This window comes from Orcinus orca, chromosome 18 (genome assembly GCF_937001465.1).
Source record: "Orcinus orca chromosome 18, mOrcOrc1.1, whole genome shotgun sequence".
Taxonomy (NCBI): domain Eukaryota; kingdom Metazoa; phylum Chordata; class Mammalia; order Artiodactyla; family Delphinidae; genus Orcinus; species Orcinus orca.
In genome coordinates, this window is record NC_064576.1 from 54400494 (window position 1) to 54419553 (window position 19060).

At 37.2% G+C, this 19060-nt stretch overlaps 1 protein-coding gene across 3 annotated transcripts in view; it reads left to right on the forward strand.

Annotated features, from left to right (window-relative positions):
- Positions 1-19060, forward strand: part of DGKH (diacylglycerol kinase eta) — a 184812-nt gene that overhangs the window by 116207 nt on the left and 49545 nt on the right. For all 3 annotated transcript variants that reach the window (XM_049701208.1, XM_004274557.4, XM_033436729.2), the window contains 5 exons: positions 895-1003; positions 1121-1260; positions 4781-4865; positions 11916-12001; positions 18316-18415. In XM_049701208.1, the coding sequence (XP_049557165.1) occupies positions 895-1003; positions 1121-1260; positions 4781-4865; positions 11916-12001; positions 18316-18415 (520 nt within the window). The remainder of the gene's footprint in view (positions 1-894; positions 1004-1120; positions 1261-4780; positions 4866-11915; positions 12002-18315; positions 18416-19060) is intronic.

Sequence of the window (19060 nt, forward strand, 5' to 3'; positions counted from 1 at the left end):
TGGTCCCATGAGTGTTGATCTTCTTCATTTGAACCCAGCTCTTTCCTTATGTGCTCGTACCTCCCTTCCTTTCTCCTGCATGTGTCCTGGCACTTCCTCATCTAGCCTCTCTCCTCACCTTTGTCTCTCCCATTGCTGGTTAGCTTTGTCCCCCTTTCTAGCATATCCGTTTTATAATCCTCGATGGTTCCAATATCTTATATTTTTGACATTTATTTTTTCTACCCATCCTCTCAAATTCTAAGCAACTCCCTTTGTGAAACTTCTCGAGATTGTCTCCATATTTTTTTCAATTTTCCACAATACTTGAGGTGTACAAAGGTACATTCTCAGGATGAAATGTGTCAAAATTTGAGATGAAGGAAGACAGAAGTAGAAAGATTGACCTGAGAATAGGAAAAGAGGAAGCAAAACAGCTACAGGGAGTATGGCAGGGGTACATTGGGCAAGATTTGGTGGGTCTCTTGGGGAACTGCCCCTGTGCCACTCAGGAGCACCAGTGCCCTAGATTCTTCTCCCTAGTTTGTAATATGCTACTCATGGAAATAACATATCCTTGTGAAGTAAAGAGAAAAGTCAGTACTCTTACTGTCTCTTATCACTTACCTTTCATTCTCTTTCCTGGGTTCTGCTTCTTTTTTGTTTTCTCATTTCTCACTCCCCTTTTTTCCTAATTTTATCTCCGTTTCTACTTATAATCTCCTTTCCGCTTCATGATTAAGACATTTTCTTGAGTTACACATTGCACTCAAATTGATTTTTATAGTGTAATTCATATGTAAGAGTTCCTATATTTAATCTGAACATGAATACCAATAACTAACAGAATGACAAAGAATTGGGGAACGTGATTTTTATTTACTTACACTAAAATAAAATACTTTTTTCTTTCAGTTTAAGATTATTCCAGAAGTTTGACAATTTCCGGATTCTTGTTTGTGGAGGAGATGGAAGTGTAGGTTGGGTTTTGTCAGAAATTGATAAGCTCAACTTGAATAAACAGGCAAGTGGTCATTCCTTTCACTGCTAGTTATCCTAACCTGCTGACCAGTGATGTACAGAAATGTCAGAGTCCCTATGTGTCAACTTGTCTAAGGTCTCCTGTGGGGCTGTCTTTCAGTGTCAGCTGGGAGTACTGCCTCTGGGTACAGGAAATGACCTTGCCCGGGTTCTTGGCTGGGGAGGCTCATACGATGACGACACCCAACTTCCTCAGATACTTGAGAAGCTGGAACGAGCCAGCACCAAAATGTTGGACAGGTAATAACAAATTCTCTTCTAAAATTGTACTGACGGTAACCCCTGATGGGGGTCCACCCCTGAGGTCTAGAACAGAGCCTGGCACAGAATAGACAGTCAATAAATATGTTATTTTGAGTGAATGAATGAATTGTAAAAAAAAAAAAAAAAAAAAAATGAGGAAACTAGTTTAATGAATCCATTATTATTATTATATATATATATTTTTTGCGGTACACGGGCCTCTCACTGTCGTGGCCTCTCCCGTTGCGGAGCACAGGCTCCGGACGCGCAGGCCCAGCGGCCATGGCTCACGGGCCCAGCCACTCTGCGGCATGTGGGATCTTCCCGGACCGGGGCACAAACCTGTGTCCCCTGCATCGGCAGGTGGACTCTCAACCACTGTGCCACCAGGGAAGCCCTGAATCCATTATTTTAAAGATAATGTAGAAGGCTATGTTGATACTAATTACTTTTAACTGCTATTTGGCTCAGAAAGCTTAAATAGTTAGTGGGGGGGCTTTTGATGAGTATAATAGGTATGGTCCCTTCATCTTCTGGTTTCATTAAAACTAAGAAAGACATATAAACTTTAGATTTTTTAGAATATCTCTTCTTAATTATACACATTGAGAAGGAATTGAACCAACAAAATACTAAAAAACAATCTTTTCCCAGGGACAGGGAAGTGTTAGGAAGACAGATTCACATGAAGGAGCTATCACTGTTTTTATGTTATCCTCGACTGCATCTCTTAACTGCTTTCTCTCTAAACGCCCCACATGTAAAAAAGCAATCGCAGTGTGTGTGCCCTGAGTATTATGCAGGAGGTGTTTAGAATTGGGGTATAGGGAGCAACCAGGGCTCAGTAACCTCCATCATAAGTGGGACACAAATGTCAAAATCTCATTATAAATTGGAGCTAGCATGAATCAAAACAACTTTGATAGGATTAGCCATCTGTGGTACTCTTCCCGAAAATAATGAAATCCCATCAGGGAGCCACCAATCTAAAATGTAATTACTCTAAAATAAGCTATAACCTAATTAATTGTAACCTTGCCTGACATAAGGTAATGTTGTAATGGCTGATTCTTTTGCTGACAGAAGATTTAGAAAGAAAGCTGGGCTGGCAAGCATTTGTCTGTGTTTATCCCAAACCAGTCATGGGAGGGATCCCCCAGTAGTTTGGGAGCATAAAGTGGACTCAGTTTCCAGTCTTTAAAGAGCCTGGAGGTGATTTCCCAGATGACTGCCCAGTTCAGTGCTAACCAAACCCCACAAGGTATTTTAAATGGCTTTTTGTTGTAAATTTAAATACCGCTCTCCCGGCAACCTAGGAAATGCTGTGAGGCATTTCCTCTGCTCTGGGTGTGTGCTTTCCCCTTGTAAGTTATAAAAATTAATTTCTCTAGGTGGTTAGCAGAGAAACAACACCCCCTTGGTAAAATTCCTTAATACAGACCTGCAAAAAAACCCAAAAAACCACAAGAAAAAACAAATCAAAGGGGATTTAAAAAGCTAGGACTGTTGTTTAGAAACATAAGAATATTTTGTTCCAGTGCTTTCCTTACTAATTTAAGAATACCATTTGTAAAGAACAGGTGAAAAAATTGATGTTTAATAATATTCCACATCATATATGCTTTCTCATATATATTAATTTATTTGACCCTCAAAAGAACACTGGCTAAGTAAAGTGTTGTTATGACTGTTTTACAAAGATGAAAATTGAGTCTTGCGGAGACAGTGGAGTAACAATGAATAGTATTTTTTATCTGCCTGGCACTTCTAGTTACTTTACTTGATAGAGTATCATCTCCTTTAATCCTCACTGTACATTTAGAAATGGCTAATATCATTATCATTCCATCTCACAGGTGAAAAGGCTCAGGAGGTTTTTATATTAGCAGTGTCACATAGCTAATAAGTGGTTGAACTGGCTGTCTGCAATGAAATCCAGACTCTACTTCCCAGGGGCTTTCAACACTGCACTCTCTGTTTAATGCACATACTCACCAAATGGGTCTGTAACTTCTGCTTTCAACTCTGCTTAGCTAGTACCAATAAGCATCCCTTCCTGACTTGTGCTGCCACTTTCTCCTATTTCATCAGCTCCAATCATTGCCTATAAAGGTAGGAGGTATAGCATGGAAGGTGCAAGGACATTTGGGTGGATTTCTTTCCCAATTCTTTAACCATCCTTTGACCAGAGAAGTATTGCCAGATATACGGAACTGGACTTTCATGTTTCCAACTGTGATTTTCCCTATTTGAAAGTTTACAAAGTTTAATTATTTTATTTGTTGCTTGTATTACATCTGTTACTGCACTAGAATACAAGCTTTATTAGAAAAGTCTTATTCAATTTTGTATTTCCAGACTGACCCTGGAATACTGTCACTTTGAGACGTTCAGTACATACCTGTTGCGTGGATGAATGAAGGAATGGATGACTTTTTGTGCTCAAATGTGTATTTACAGTATATTCATGTCAAGAGTTGAATAGTAGCTATACACATCTATTTCATTTATACATCCTAACATATAACCTGTGTCTTTTGGGGAATTCTCTCAGAATTTGAATTTTTATGCAAAGACTTATTAGTCTGAATGATACACTAGGCTCTCTTTACATACTGATGCTAATCTTGGGATTTTCCTCTAGGTTCTATCGCTGGCATCCACTGTGATATGCTTTTCTTAAAATCCATGTGTTACAGTACTGCTCTTATTATGCTTTGTGTCTTTGAAAGACCTTTTATTTCACATCCTGTTACTGACAACAATAATGTCCCTACCCAATTGTTCTTCCCAAATTTTGAAATTAGTTTAGATACAAGACTGGATTTATCTGGAGTTGATTGCTTTTCTCTAACACCAAATGATTCAATGTTTGGTTTGAAATTAATATTTACAGCTAATTGAAATAAAGTTGCCTCAATTAAGTATTATTTCTATTAATTTTTTCCTCTCAATCCCATGCTTACTTTCTTAATGTAAGAAGGACTATTTATCTAATTTTCATAATTTTCATTTCACGTCAGTATAAGCTGACTTGGCAAGACAGATTGTTACGTGCAGAATGATTTATTTTTCATAGGTACTATGCGTTTGTTTAATCTAGGACATGTTTTAGAATTTAGGGTTGTGACCCATTAGCAACTTATATAATCTAGTTAGAAATTGCAGTGAGCATTATTTAAAAAGTGCAACAGAAAGGAATAGAAAAGTCAGAATGCTTTGCACCTAGTGAAGAGGAGAGGTCTTGTTACATATCTACATTTCTTACTGTGGGCCATAGCCTTCAGATGTTTGGAAGTCACCAATCAGAGAATTGGTAAGATATGGAAATCATAAATTATGAATTCAGCATTTTATGAGATTACCAAAAGTCCATCTCTTCCCATATTTGGTTATTTTAGACACAGCAAACCATAGTTCATGAATATATGTGCATCTGTGTGTTATGTGAGGTAAGAACAAAGTCAGTTTATTAAATTTTAAAGGAATTTTAGACCAAGGATTTTTCTCCCTTCAGGTGGAGTATAATGACCTATGAACTCAAATTGCCAGCAAAGGCTTCTCTACTTCCAGAACCTCCAGAAGCATCTGAAGAATTTTATGTAAGACTTTAACTCTTTATCTATTTGTCATTTGAAAACGGGGGTGAGTGTCTTGAACAATAAAAAACATATAAGATATGGTAGTATGTTCACTTAATGGTAATTTTTCTTGTTTGGGGTTTGGTCTCATTGACTGCTTCTGGTCTTCTCCTCCAGAGGAAAGAATCCTTACCATCTAGGTTAGTGTCCTTCCATGACAACCACCCTGGGCGTGTGAATTCAGCCACATCACTCGCCTTTGTGGGTCACATCTTCATGGACCTCAGCTGTTGAGGAGACCACAATGTTGGGAGGATTAAAGGAGGTGATGAGTGTGTGGAAAGCACCAGGCATGCAGGTTCCCTTGCTCCCACCCTAATAGTTCTCCCTGAATATTCCACCTGCCTATTTACTCGTACCAACCGGGCTCCAGGGAAGCCAGCTGATGCCAGGCTCCTGTTAGCTTTCACTCATCTTCTGCTTCACCCATGAGCACCTGTTTGAATATTAGATGTTCGCCCAGCTCCAGACACACATCAATGCTTACTCGTCACCAGAATATTGTATTAGAATTTCTCTCTTCCTGCTTTCCCTGCTGTGTTGAGGATGCATCAGGACAGACCTCTAGATTAAGTCTGTGGATCGAGATAAAACAAAGGAAGACAGTGCACTTCATTCCATCCCTGCTACAGACCATTAATAACTGCAGTTTTTAGACGTTCTTAAAGATTCAGCATTCTGATTAAACCTCAAAGCACTGGAGATTTAAAACAACCTAATTTTCAAAGGATTATTCTCTGACTCACTAAGACCATTTGATCCATGATAGCTTATTTTTCCCTCTAGGAAAATTCATCTGTTTATTTTACAGTTGAAATCTTTGTTTTGTCCTCAAGAAAATTAGGATCATGTCAAAACTAAGGAAAGGAATGATAACTAGAAACATGGGCTATTCCTTAAAGAAGCTAACTGTATTTAAATTTTTTCCCTGATATAAAAGTAGCAAAAACTGCTTCTAAAAATTTTGGAAAATACAAAAATATATAAAAAAGAAGGTAAAAGTTTTATTTACAGTCCTGCCACCCAGAGGTAATTACTATGAAAGATTAATATATTTACTACTTTCTTTCCAGCAGCATTTTTGTTTATATTATTATTTTATTCAACTATAAACATGTTTTCGTAGGAACCAATCTTTTTTCTTAATAGTATTTTTTAAACGTTATTAATTTTCTCTCCAAAGAGACAAAAGGGGCATTATTTTGCTCTTCCTACTTCAAGATGTCCATTTCCTGGCATATAAGATAAAGTCAGACAATTTACTTTTATCATATATGTAGTCACTAAATATGAGGTACAATCGTAACTACATGGAAGAAAGCTCTTTTTTAGTGTAAAGGAGTTTTGAATGAAACTTCATGTATTTTGCTTTTTTATTAAAGTATTTCATAACAAAGAGAGAGTGTGCCTTAAGATTACAGGTTAAATGAGTGTTCTTTGTCACTCTGACCAGTCACTGTGTGACTTCTTTGCCTTGAAAACTGAAATAAAAGTGAGCTAAATATTCCTTCTTCATAGGCCCAAGCTAATGTTCCAGCTTATTTTTTTTTTTTTTTTTTTTTTACGGTGTGCGGGCCTCCCACTGCTGTGGCCTCTCCCGTTGCGGAGCACAGGCTCCAGACGCGCAGGCCCAGCGTCCATGGCGCACGGGCCAAGCCGCTCCGCGGCATGTGGGATCCTCCCGGACCGGGGCACGAACCCATGTCCCCTGCATCGGCAGGCGGACTCTCAACCACTGCGCCACCAGGGAAGCCCGTTAAGTAAAATATTTATTTTGGATTCCCTTATGCATGATTGTGAAATTACTGTTTTTTTCGATTTTCCACAAAATGTGGTTGATCTTCTTATTAACTGTTAGCATTCTGCTGGCGCCATAGAATTATAGAGCTTAAGGAATTATGACAGTTTTATTGATTAATTCCTTATGGCCATAATTAAGTAATTCTATTTGTTGTTGTACTTTTTGAACATTGTAAGAATAGTGATTCCATGATTTCCTTCAGTAACAATGATTCTATTGCTTAATGCTCAATATCAGAAAATGTATTGTTTACATTTAATGTAAAATCCCAATGCCATCAGGTTCTTCTCTCCTCTACCCCTTGGCGAATGAATATGCATCTCTCCATTGGCCTCATACTAGTTCACTCTGTTCTCACCTTAAGTCTCAGCTTAGGTATCACTCATTCCAGGTGTCCACCACTCACTCCAAGTGGTCATCCCTCATCTCCCAAGTCCTACGTCTGTGTCTTTCTTCAGTGGTTCCACAGCCCCCTTCACCTTCCATCATCTTACTGCTATCACACTGTATGGATCAGGCAATGTATATTATTCACTCACCATTAATTATATTGTCACTCACCATTAATTATATTGTCATCTGGTACGATGACTAGCACAAAGTAGACAGTGAATTAAAAATTAGTATTGTTAGGGAATTCCCTGAAGGTCCAGTGGTTAGGACTTGGCACTTTCACTGCTGTGGCCTGCGTTCAATCCCTGGTCACGGAAATAAGATCCCACAGGCTGTGCAGCACGGCTTAAAAAAAAAAAAAGTCGTATTGTTAAATTTCTTTTAATCTAAATACCAAACTGTATTAGAACAATGGACATCTTGACATCAAAGCCCTCTGGCCTTATGTATTCCTTGGAAGCCAGATTCCTACTGCTTTCTTTTAGGATTAAAAGCTTTTTGATGCAGAGGTCATGTTTTTGGTCTCTTCTGTATCATTCCCCAATCATACAAGTCTAGTAAGTCTACAGATGCTTGTTATCAATGCCAGGGTAATCAAAGAGAAGGTGTGAGCTGCTGTACCCCAGTCAACTCCCGAAAACACAGGAGAGAATGGCCTCAAATTTCTGGAAATGAAAATCTTCTGATTAGTTTATTTCTAAATTTACTCTTACTGAATAATAAAACTTCTTTCCCCTCAATTCTGTCTGTTTTCTAGCTGCTTGGTAATAGCATGCTATGAAGTTGTAACTTTATGTTTTCTTTCATTCATTCAACAATATTAAGTGCCTGTTGGTACCTGGGACTGGAAATAAAAGACTTACCCTCTAGTTTCAATCAGCTTAGAGCTATGTTTGCCAAGCTGTGTGCCAGGCACCTCAGTGAACTCAGAGGGCTACCATGAGATTCTTTTAAATTTCAAAGAAAACATTGTAATACTCAACATCTGTTGGACATCACAGAAACTACTAGCTTGAGGTAGTACACAGTTTAAATATTAGGTTGCACTACATTCCTTTTGATGACATTATGTTTTTGTGCAGCTGGATTTTCAGTAGCTGCTGTGATATAAAGCAAACTCCACACAAAAATTAGTGTTGAATAGGAAATGAGGGTATCACGGTCCAATCTGATTCTAAGGTTTGAGATGTATACAGTGCCCACAGGCTCACGACTAGTTGTTTAAGAATGAAATGAGGTATTTCTTTTCTTTTAATTTATGTGTATTATTTTTTCAAATAGTTATTAAGTTGTCAGGACATAAATACTTATTAAGCTGTTTGGACTTAACTACTACTAAGTATTTCTTTTGGCCCAGGGGCACTGTGACGAAATTACTAAGACGCTAAGGATGCCTGAGCCCAGAAAGTTTGGGAATCTCTGGCCTAGTGGGAGGGCCAGACAAGGAAATGACCAGCAATGTTTAAGTTATTTTCAGGGTGTAATGATTGCACAGAAGAGCGGGTTCTTAGCCTGGTAAGTTCAGTGAAGTCTTTACAGAGGAGGTTGTACCTAAACTGGGTTTTCAGCACAAAAAAAGAGAAGTAAGAATTAGCTAGTTGAAAAAGAGCATTACGCAGAGCTTGATAGTGAGGACCTTGGTACATTTGGGGCGCTACAAGTAATTCTGTAGAGTTAGAGTGTGTGGTGCAGGGGAAGGGTGTCAAAAGACAGGGCAGAGGAGAGGAAAGGAGGGTTCAGATCATGGAGAGTCTTACATGTTAGCTGAAGACTTGACTTTCTCTAGAAAACTTAGACATGTTAAGCTGGGTTGTGGCATGATCAGATTTGTGCTTTAGAAAAAAAAATCACTCTGTTATGAAGTGGAGAATGGTTTGAAAAGGGGCAGGAGAGACAGAGGAAGCCCAACCAGGAGGCTGTTATAGTAATACACCTGATCAATTATGAAATTTATATTTGACAGATACAATTAGGCAAAGACCAAGACTTGCTTGGTCAGGGTGTGTGTGGGGGGTGTGATGGAATAAGCCCCAGAATCCCTACTTGTAGCTTGTCTGCTCTTCATTAGCTGTGGTTCTTGGGCAAATCACTCACCTGAGCCTTAGGTGCCTTGGCTGTAAAACAGGACAATGAATAGAATAAATACATACAAAGTATTTAATCACAGTGCCTGGTACACAATAAAAAACGTCAACTGTTATTACTTTACCTTCCTAAGGCTGCTAAGTGACTACATAATAGCTTAATAAGTGGCATCAATAATTTTATCCCAGCTTCCCTGGTGGCGCAGTGGTTAAGAATCCGCCTGCCAATGCAGGGGACATGGGTTCGAGCCCTGGTCTGGGAAGATCCCACATGCCGCAGGGCAACTAAGCCCCTGCGCCACAACTACTGAGCTTGTGCTCTCAACTGGCGAAAGCCTGCGTGCAGCAACGAAGACCCAGCACAGCCAAAAATAAATAAATTTATTTAAAATAATAATAATAATTTTATCCTTGGATATAGAGGTTATTTCCTTTTCCTCTGGAAAAGGTTGTACTCTATGCCTTTGGTTACTTTTAATGGACAAAAACTTGGATTTTTTAAATGTAAATTCAAATGGAATTGATAGTTTTTCTCGACCCTCTTATGTGCTATGACAGTCTACCCTGTAGGGAAAAGAAATAAAATCAATTTTTTGGAAGAATATTTCCTTCCTTTGCTTTTTTTAAGAAGATACATTTTCATTTTTCTGATCTTAACTGTAAAGATGTAGTTTTTAATGTTTAGACCAGGGATCAGTAAGTAGATTTATCAGTCAATACAATATTGTGTGAAACTTTGAGGTTCCTCCCCTCTCCTCCTTTCTTTCAGGTAAAATTTCTTTTCCATATGTGCTCTGCCTTTGAAGGCAGTAAGATAGAAATTTAAATCAGTAGCACACTGGTTGCCATTGGTGGCAATGGGTGTAAAGCAGGACTGAGATCGCTTTGGGAAGAAGCTAGTCAGGAAGGCTTTATAGGCGGACGGGTAATTGAATCTTCATTTGTGTGTGAATAAACTGATGCTGATTGGTAAAAAGCAATGAAAGGTTACCTGAGTCAGAAGAGCATTGGAGGCCAGCTTGAATAGAGCAGATAGTTTATAATGGACATTTTTGAGCTGTGTGACATGGAATAGAGTAGAGGCAAACATTTGGTGGAAGGCTCTGAATATGAGGCTGTTTAAATATTGTGCGCATTTTTACGTATTAGGAAGATGTGTTCTTTCAACAGAATGTTAAAGTTTGAGTCAAATAGATCAGGGGATATGGGATTCCTTTAGCATTTTGATTATTTCGTTGAGAGAAATACTTATTTACATGATTGAATGACATGCATTCAGCATTTTAAAAACTTTTTATTGAATTACACATACAGAAAAGTGCACATATCATAAACATACAGCTTGGTAAGTTTCCAGAAACTAAATGAACGCATGTAATCAACACCCAGACACAAGGCAGCATTACCGGTACCCGCCCCCCGCCCCGTGTCCCCCTTTCTTTCATCACCCCACCTCCCACCCCAGTAACCACTATCTTAACTTTTAACAGCATAGGTTAATCTTGTCCGTTTTTGTACTTTATAAAATAGAATCATTTTGTATGTGTAGACGCCTTCATTTCTGAATTCTTTCCCTAAATATTATGTCTGTGAGATCCATCTGTATTGTGACATAGTGGTACACCATGCATTCTCATTGCCCTGTAGTATTCTGTTGCACGAATATACTACAGTTTTTTATCCATTCTACTATTGAATGGATGCTGCTGTGAACACTCCAGCACATGTCTTTTGGGAAAGCACACCTGCCTTTCTTTTGAGTATAAGCAGAAGTTGAATGGCTGAGTCCTACAGTGTTATGCATACGTTCTGCTTTAATAGATACTACCCAGCAGTTTTCCAGAGTGTTTGTATCAATTCATGCCTCCACCGCAGTGTACGAGCATTCTGTTGCTCCACAACCTTGCCAGCACATGGCATTTTCCAGTCATTGCTGTTGTTTTCCTTTTAACTATTCTGCAGATATACAGGGGTGTTGCATTGTGGTTTTAGTTTCTGTTTCCCTGATGGCTGATGAGATTGATCACCTTTTCATCTGCTTATGGAACACTTGTATATCTTCCTCTTTATTTATTTTTTTATTTATTTTTCACTTTTAAAATTTTATTTATTCATTTTTGGCTGTGTTGGATCTTTATTGTGGTGCGCGGGCGTCTCATTGCGCTGGCTTCTCCTGTTGCGGGGCGTGGGCTCTAGGCGTGTGGGCTTCAGTAGTTGTGGCATGTGGGCTCTGTAGTTGCGGCACACAGGCTTAGTTGCTCCGTAGCATGTGGGATCTTCCCAGACCAGGGCTCGAACCCATGTCCCCTGCATTGGCAGGCGGATTCTTAACCACTGCGCCACCAGGGAAGCCCTATCTTCCTCTTTAATTTCTAGTCTTTTGCCAATTTTTATTAGATTGTCTCGCTTTTTTTGTACTGACTTGTAAGAGTTTTTTTTATATATTCAGCTATTTGACATTAGTGAAATTTTTAATGGATTTTATGGATTTTTCTAAGAATATGAATTAAAGAATTCCAGAAACAAAGAGCCTTTCAGAGAAAGGAAATATTTATCTATTTTGTATAATGACTCTTTCACATATATTATTTATTTCATTAAATCCATTTATATTTCATTACAGCCATTGCCATGTGTCAGATGAGTCAAAATGGTCCCATTTTTGAAGCAGTAATAACTGAGTTGTATAAATGCCGGAAACAATAATACAGTGTGAGTTTTTTATTTTTTCAGATGACAATTTATGAAGACTCAGTTGCAGCTCATCTTACAAAAATCCTCAATTCTGATGAACATGCAGTGGTCATATCGTCTGCCAAGTGAGTTGTGGAGTTCAAGTCATGATATAGTTATATGGTGAAAATGAAAGGAAAGCTGTTTCCTACCACTTATGACATTTCTTCGTGATTTCCGCCCCCCAAAATATCTGTGAAGTAGGTTATAGAACTAGATATACTACATTTGCACTGGTTTTTTAAAAGCCACCTTAGCATCTTATTTGCAGTGGAGTTTATTTAGAGGCTATTTTTTTGAGGCTTAATTTGAAACATTTTTGTCAAAAAGGTACAGTGAATGTTTAGAATTTGATTAATCTAAGTTCTTATGTAAAGAAACATTTATGATTAATTATGATGTGGAAAACATTTCGCTATAATTCATTATTTCCATAAACACTACTATTCAGAGATTGTTTACACCAGGAAAAGGAAAATAATAATGAGATTTTTCAAAATGACATTTCTCAGTATGTTTAAATGATGTAATTATATTTGAATTCAAAGTTATCAGATTTTAGTTAAGTTGATTCCATACGTGGAGCCAAAGCTCCTTGATTTTATTATCCTGAATGTTGCCTGTCTGGCATTTAGGATTTAGTCTTGAAGCACCCTATACTGCTGTCATGAGAACTGGAAAGTCAAACTACAGGAAGGAGTGAAACCCACTGAAATTTTCAACTGACGAGCAAAAGTAACAGCATGCTTTAGGATTCAGGCTTAGCAAGGAAATATTACTGATATACAGAAAGAGGAGAGAAAGGGAAGGGAAAGAAAGGGAGTGGGGAAGTGATGGAGGGAAAAATACACAAACTTTACATGTTACATACTTAATTTGCAGAGAAGTCAAGGAAACACAAAATAAATCACGAAAAACAAATTTGCTTGTGACCAAAGCACAGATGTAGTGACAGTTGCTTTTGGCGCCATAACCTTCAGCAACAGGAGATAGGACTGAGCAATAGGAAAAGAGTTTACAGCAAAAGTAGGCTCCAGATGCGCTTTATTTGATGGGCAGTGATGCTGATGGGTTTTTTGGTTGATGCCTCGATTGGGTGTTTTTTAATTAGTTAGATTGCTTTATGGTGAAATGTACAAATCTCTACTTTGTCCCAGGCCTTAGCACTCCCTATCGTCTTTCTCCTCTTGGGCCAAATTCACATACCAAAGTTACTTCCTCTGGTATTTCTTAAGTGACTTCTATGAGGAAGACATTTGCATTTGCCACCCTTGCCCTATGAGTCAAGTGCCTCTTTATGGGACATTTTAGAGGACGTGGCTAGAAAAGATTGAAAGTTGCAATGGAAACTTTTTAAAGGTATAACAAGTTATAGAATTATTCTTTAATACAGTTAAGTAAATATTTTATTTGGCCACCTTTCTTAGTTCAGATGTTAGCAAAGCTTTAATATTGGCTTTCGGGTGTTTGATTACTGCCTCTTTTACATTTTATGTGTTTTTTATTTCTTTAAGATGATAATTGACTTATAACTGTCTTTTTTCAAATAAAATTTTATGCAGAATCCCAATATTAAAAAACTAAAATTTTATTTTGTTGGCATTAATACATTGGATAGGATTAAATTATTAGTTATTTAACAGAGAAATAAGCAATAAGGTTATAGGTGGCAGTTGTATGTTTTATGCAGTTTCCAATTATTTCTGTATTTTATGTTGGTTACATGGTCGTAAGGATGCCATTTTTATTTAATCGAAGACAATTTCCTTACGACCATGTAACCAACATGAAATACAGAAATAACTGGAAACTGCATTAAATATAGTACAAGATTTGCACAAAAAATAGTGAATTCTAAAGTAAAAGCTCTTGTATGCCTAACAGTTATTTTAAAATGTTAAAATCTTATATTTTAAAATGTTAAAAAATTATATTCTAAATGAAACTTTAATCAAGCTTTCGTGAAATCCTTGAAATATTTCTGAAAAACAGCTTGAAAACCACTGACATCAGTCACAGTGCTGTACTATGTCAGTCTGAGGCCCTAGATGAGATTCAACCATTTGCTGGCTTTGTGACCTATGCCTGTTTTATCAAGTGTAAGAATGGAAAGAATGCCTGTCCTTCCTGCCTCATGGAACTGTTAGGGGAATTCACTTGAGTAATGAAATAAAATTAGAGCTTATAAACTACAGAGTGCTGTATTAAATGATGGTATCATCACCTCATGTTTTACCCAACTGCATTTCACAGTTTTTCCTTGACCTCCGCCTGGCTCCTTGTCTAGGCTCTACTCTTAGCCTGGCTTTGGATTCCTCCCTGACTAGCTCATTTGCCTTTAAGCAGATTCTATTACAACCTTGGTCCTCTCTTGTCCCTTGTCTGAGCTCCCAGGCCCACCCAGATGCCTGAACTGTACAACAGCAGGTTAAAATTCTGGGGGATTTGCCATAAAGAGGTTCAAGAGAGAAAAGAGAGGACAATGTGTAATAACTTTGTACCAGTGAAATAGTATATTTTTACTTTGACTTTTGTTATGGATTTTCTTCAAATATGCAAAAAAGTAGAGACACTAGTATAATGATTTCCCACCATACCCATCACTCAGCTTCAGTATTTATCAACATTTTGTCATCTACTCCCCACTTTCTCTTGCTGGAGTATCTCTAAGCAAATCCCAGAAGTCATTTTATTCCACCTTCAGTATGTATATCCAATAATCTTTTTAAAAAGTCTAATAAAATTAATAATAATTACTCAACCTATATTCCATTTCCCCTAATTTTCTTGAAGGTTTTTTTAGACAATTGATTCGTTCAAATCAAAATCCAAACAGGGCATGTATTGCATTTGGGTTTTATGTCTCTAAGACTTAGAAAATCTATAATAGTTCTCCCTACTTTTAAAAAACTGTGTTATTTGAGGCACGACATATACACAGTAAAGTACTCAAATCATAAAGGTACAACTTTATTAGTGATTAGAAAAAGATAATACACACACACATTTACATCTACATTCTTTTAACTACCACCTAGATAAAATAAAGAATTCCCTTCTTTTGTTAATGCCATTTATTGTTGAATGATACATTAAGGCAGAAGGTTTTAACTAAACCTCTTGTGTATGTTTATATTTGTTTCATAAAATAGTAATTCCCAGTAGCTTAAGCTATTTTTAACCATGTTAAAATGTTGAAAATGCTGATGGAAAAGCTGTATTTCATCAGCATAGCTAATAAGTAGGTTAACTAATGTAGTTCATCAACATAAAGTCAACATTTCCTTGACTTTGTAATTTTGTCAGTTCAGTAATGGTAACATGAGTTATCTTCTGAGATTCAGAAGGACTAATTAGTCATTATAGATGTGATTTATTAATAAAAATAAAAAACAAGTTATTAAGTAAATGCAATTTATTCTGTAGACAAAAATTCTCAGGGACTTCACTGGTGGTCCAGTGGTTAAGAATCCACCTTCCAATACAGGGGACACGGGTTTGATCCCTGGTCGGGAAACTAAGATCCCACATGCTGCGGGACAACTAAGCCCATGCACTGCAACTACTGAGCCCTTGTGCCTCAACTAGAGAACCCGCATGCCACAAACTGCAGAGCCCATGCGCTCGGGAGCCTGCGCGCCACAACTACAGAGCCTACAGTGCTCTGGAGCCTGTGTGCCACAACTAGAGAGCCTGCACACTGCAACTAAGACCTGATGCACCCAAAATAAATAAATAAATAAATAAACATTTTAAAAAAAACCTCTCAGAAAATGGGAACATTAGCAGGAAAAAATAATAAAATTGGAACCATTGTCATAGAACCATAGAATTTTAGATTTAGGATCTATCTTAGAGATAATTTAGGCAAACGCCCTCACTGAATAGATGAGGTAAGATATATAGTTAGAATCTTTCCTCAGAGCACATAGATAGCTAGGGGTTTTAATATATTATGCATTGATGTTTGTAAATTACCTTTAATTTCTGATTGGAACTTTTAAGTATCAGATTAAAAATGAAGTTTTCAGGTACTGACTACCAACTTGTGGTTCTGTTTGGGCACCATTGCCGTATTTTTCTTAGTGTAGCATTTGCATGTTTTATTGTCATTTACCCCTATTAAAAATAAGTGGAAAACTGATAAATGAAGATGCTGTTACCAGTGATAAGTATAGATCCCATATATAACATAATTAAGATGATAGTGGAAATCATAAAGCATGCTAGCTGTGTGGACTGTTGTTAGCTTCAACTGAATAATTTGACCATGTTCAGCTTGGAAGAGAGAGAACAAAACTAAAGAAGTACAGTGCTGGATATACCTCATCAAAATGATAACTAATGTTAATTAAATGTGGAATTAGGAATTTAGAATATTTTTAGCTCTATGTGAAGATCCATGTTCCAGTTTCATTCATTTGATTTTTTTACATATTTTCTGGAAGTCTTTATGTTTTAAAGTGGGAAACTATATCAGTTGGAGGATGTTTTTTGTGTTACTGTAGTAAATACATCTTAAAACTGTTTTTCCCCAAGTTTGCAAGTTCCTAGTTGGTGTGACTTTGAAATCACACTGCTTTTAAGTATACATTTTATTTCTATTTTAAAAACTCTGCATTTACCATTTAGGTATAACAAAAAGTGAATTAATTCCTCCAGATTATAAATATCCTCTGTCTTCTGGAATATGGAACTTAGTGGACCATAAGATTCCCCCAACTAAGTGGCAAGCGTTCCCTAACACAGTATCCTCCTCTCTCCCTGAGCCTCTCTGTCTGCCTCAGCAGCATGGCACAAGTGAGGAAGCACCTCTGCTGCCCCTTTCATTCCTAGACTGATGGACCAACAGGCTCTGTCCCTAGGAGTTAGTGAAACGCCAGCAAAAGTATCTATGATAATGTTATGGCATTATGCAATTTCACAAATCCAAGAGGAAAATTTATCAACACAGTGTTGTAATAATAACAAGGAAAACTTTTATTTTGGAGTTCCGTAAAGAGGAGGGAATGTCATTGTTTCCTCTTCTTAAACGTGGGACGTCTTAGAAAAACTTTCAGTAAAGTTCATAGAAGAAATTTCATAGTAGCCTGTCTGGATATTTCAAGAAATTCCATAAAAGTATTATACATGAACAAAGAAGACCAAACGTGACATGAAACACATGAATGAATCTCTAATAAATGGTTAGCTAGAGTCTCTGTAGAAATCTGTTTAAAAGCCCAACCAAAAAGGTTAAAGGTTAGGAAGTATTACCTTTTGTCCAAGTGAAATCTAGAAATGGTTGCCAAAAATAACAAACAAAACAAAAAATGTTAGGAGTGATTCATTTATTTCTTAGATGATAGATGTGAAGGTTTGAAGACTCTGTGTGTGTGTGTGTGTGTGTGTGTGTGTGTGTGTGTGTGTACTGTATCTATTGAATGGCTCGATTTCCTAATACTTAAGTATCTGGAAAGTTTATGTCACTCCCATACCAGAGAAAATTGTGAGTATAACAGAAAAAGATAATTGCTGTAATCTCGGGTTTTTTTTCCCTAAAATTCCTCAACATTTATCAATGTTAAAGAGAAATATTATTATTTTAAAATAGTCTGATTTTGTTTTCAAAATCACTTTATAAGTGCTTGCTACAAAAAGCTGGTTGGTCCTATACCATTCTGTTGGTTGTAGTTTCTAATCCAACACCAGTTCTAAAGACTTTTGACAAATTTTTTGATGTTTCAGATTTTTTTCTTCTAGTCTATTTCTATTGCAAAGAAACCAAATGTAATGAAAAGAAACAAACAAGTAAACCATATATTGCTGACACAAACAAGACCTAAATTCAGTTAGTCTGCATGGTATTACATTGGTTATCTTAAGGAAAAAAAATGAATGGATTTACAGAGACTATAACTCAAGTCAAGAGGCAGGTTGGTTTCCAGCATAACGCACAACCTCTTTCCTCTTCAGGAAGAATATAGTTACCTATATAATGAATAAGAGAGCAACAGTGACACCATTAGTGACAGATTTATTCTTGTCTGCTCAACACTGAAAGTCCTGTTATAAGGATACATAAGGGGCAGAAGATAATGCTTTCTTTTTTAAATAAGGTCTACAACTACTCTTCTCAAGAATTTTAAAAATTTAAATATTTGAGAAAGGCTTGTTATAACCTTAAAATGACTTATTTAAATTATGTAGAGCAAGGTTTATTCATGTATCCGTTTATCACTTCTAATGTCTTGAACTTCTATAGGACATGTTACACAGCAAATACAAGTATGGGTTTCTAAACAAATGATCCTGATATTTTAACAGTTTACTTAACTGTGCTTATTTTTAAATTTGTTGGTAAATCAAAGCAAATCAGCCTACCGAGTTTCCTGAATTGCACAATTTCTTTTCTTCAAAGGGTACTTTGTGAAACTGTAAAGGACTTCGTTGCCAAAGTAGAGAAGGCGCATGAAAAAACGTTGGAAAGAGCTGTTGCAGCCGATGCCATGGCCAATAAAGTAAGCGGGAAGTGTTCAGGGCATGAAGGTGTTTTACTGACAGTGTTAATATTGAACTGTGTTTTACAGCTAAATTGATTAAGTGGCTTTCTTGCCAAAATATCATAAACCAAGGGAAAAATTACTTTTGAATCAGACAGGAGGGTTTAATACATGCTTTATGGTTAGTCCCTTTAATATGTAGGAGAACTGCATTGCTGAAGACCAACACGCCGAACTTGATAACTCAACTCCTTTTTCCCACTGATTGACATTTTGAAGGAGAAATGCACAGTAGTCGGGTCACATGGGGGGAAATGCTGGGAAGTTGGCTTTCCAGCGGGAAGAGGAATGGTTTTCCACTTCCAGGCAAACCTTGGCCACTCAAGTTCCCTCCCAGCATCACTGCTTGGATTTCCCAGATGTTATGATCCTCGGCCTCTTTCAGGGTTCTGTTTCTTGCTTTGCCTTTTTCTTTATAGATACTTCTTTTCCGTTGTGAGCTTTCTGAGGCTAAAATAAGAATAGTTTACTGAACCTTGAAAGCTATCATCTTTGCTTTCATTTGTTCACGACAGGGCATTCTCACAAAAGGCTTGGCTCTCTTGGGCTTTGCAAAGGAATGATCTTCCCCAGCTGTAGATGGTGGTTTGATTGAGTGGAAGG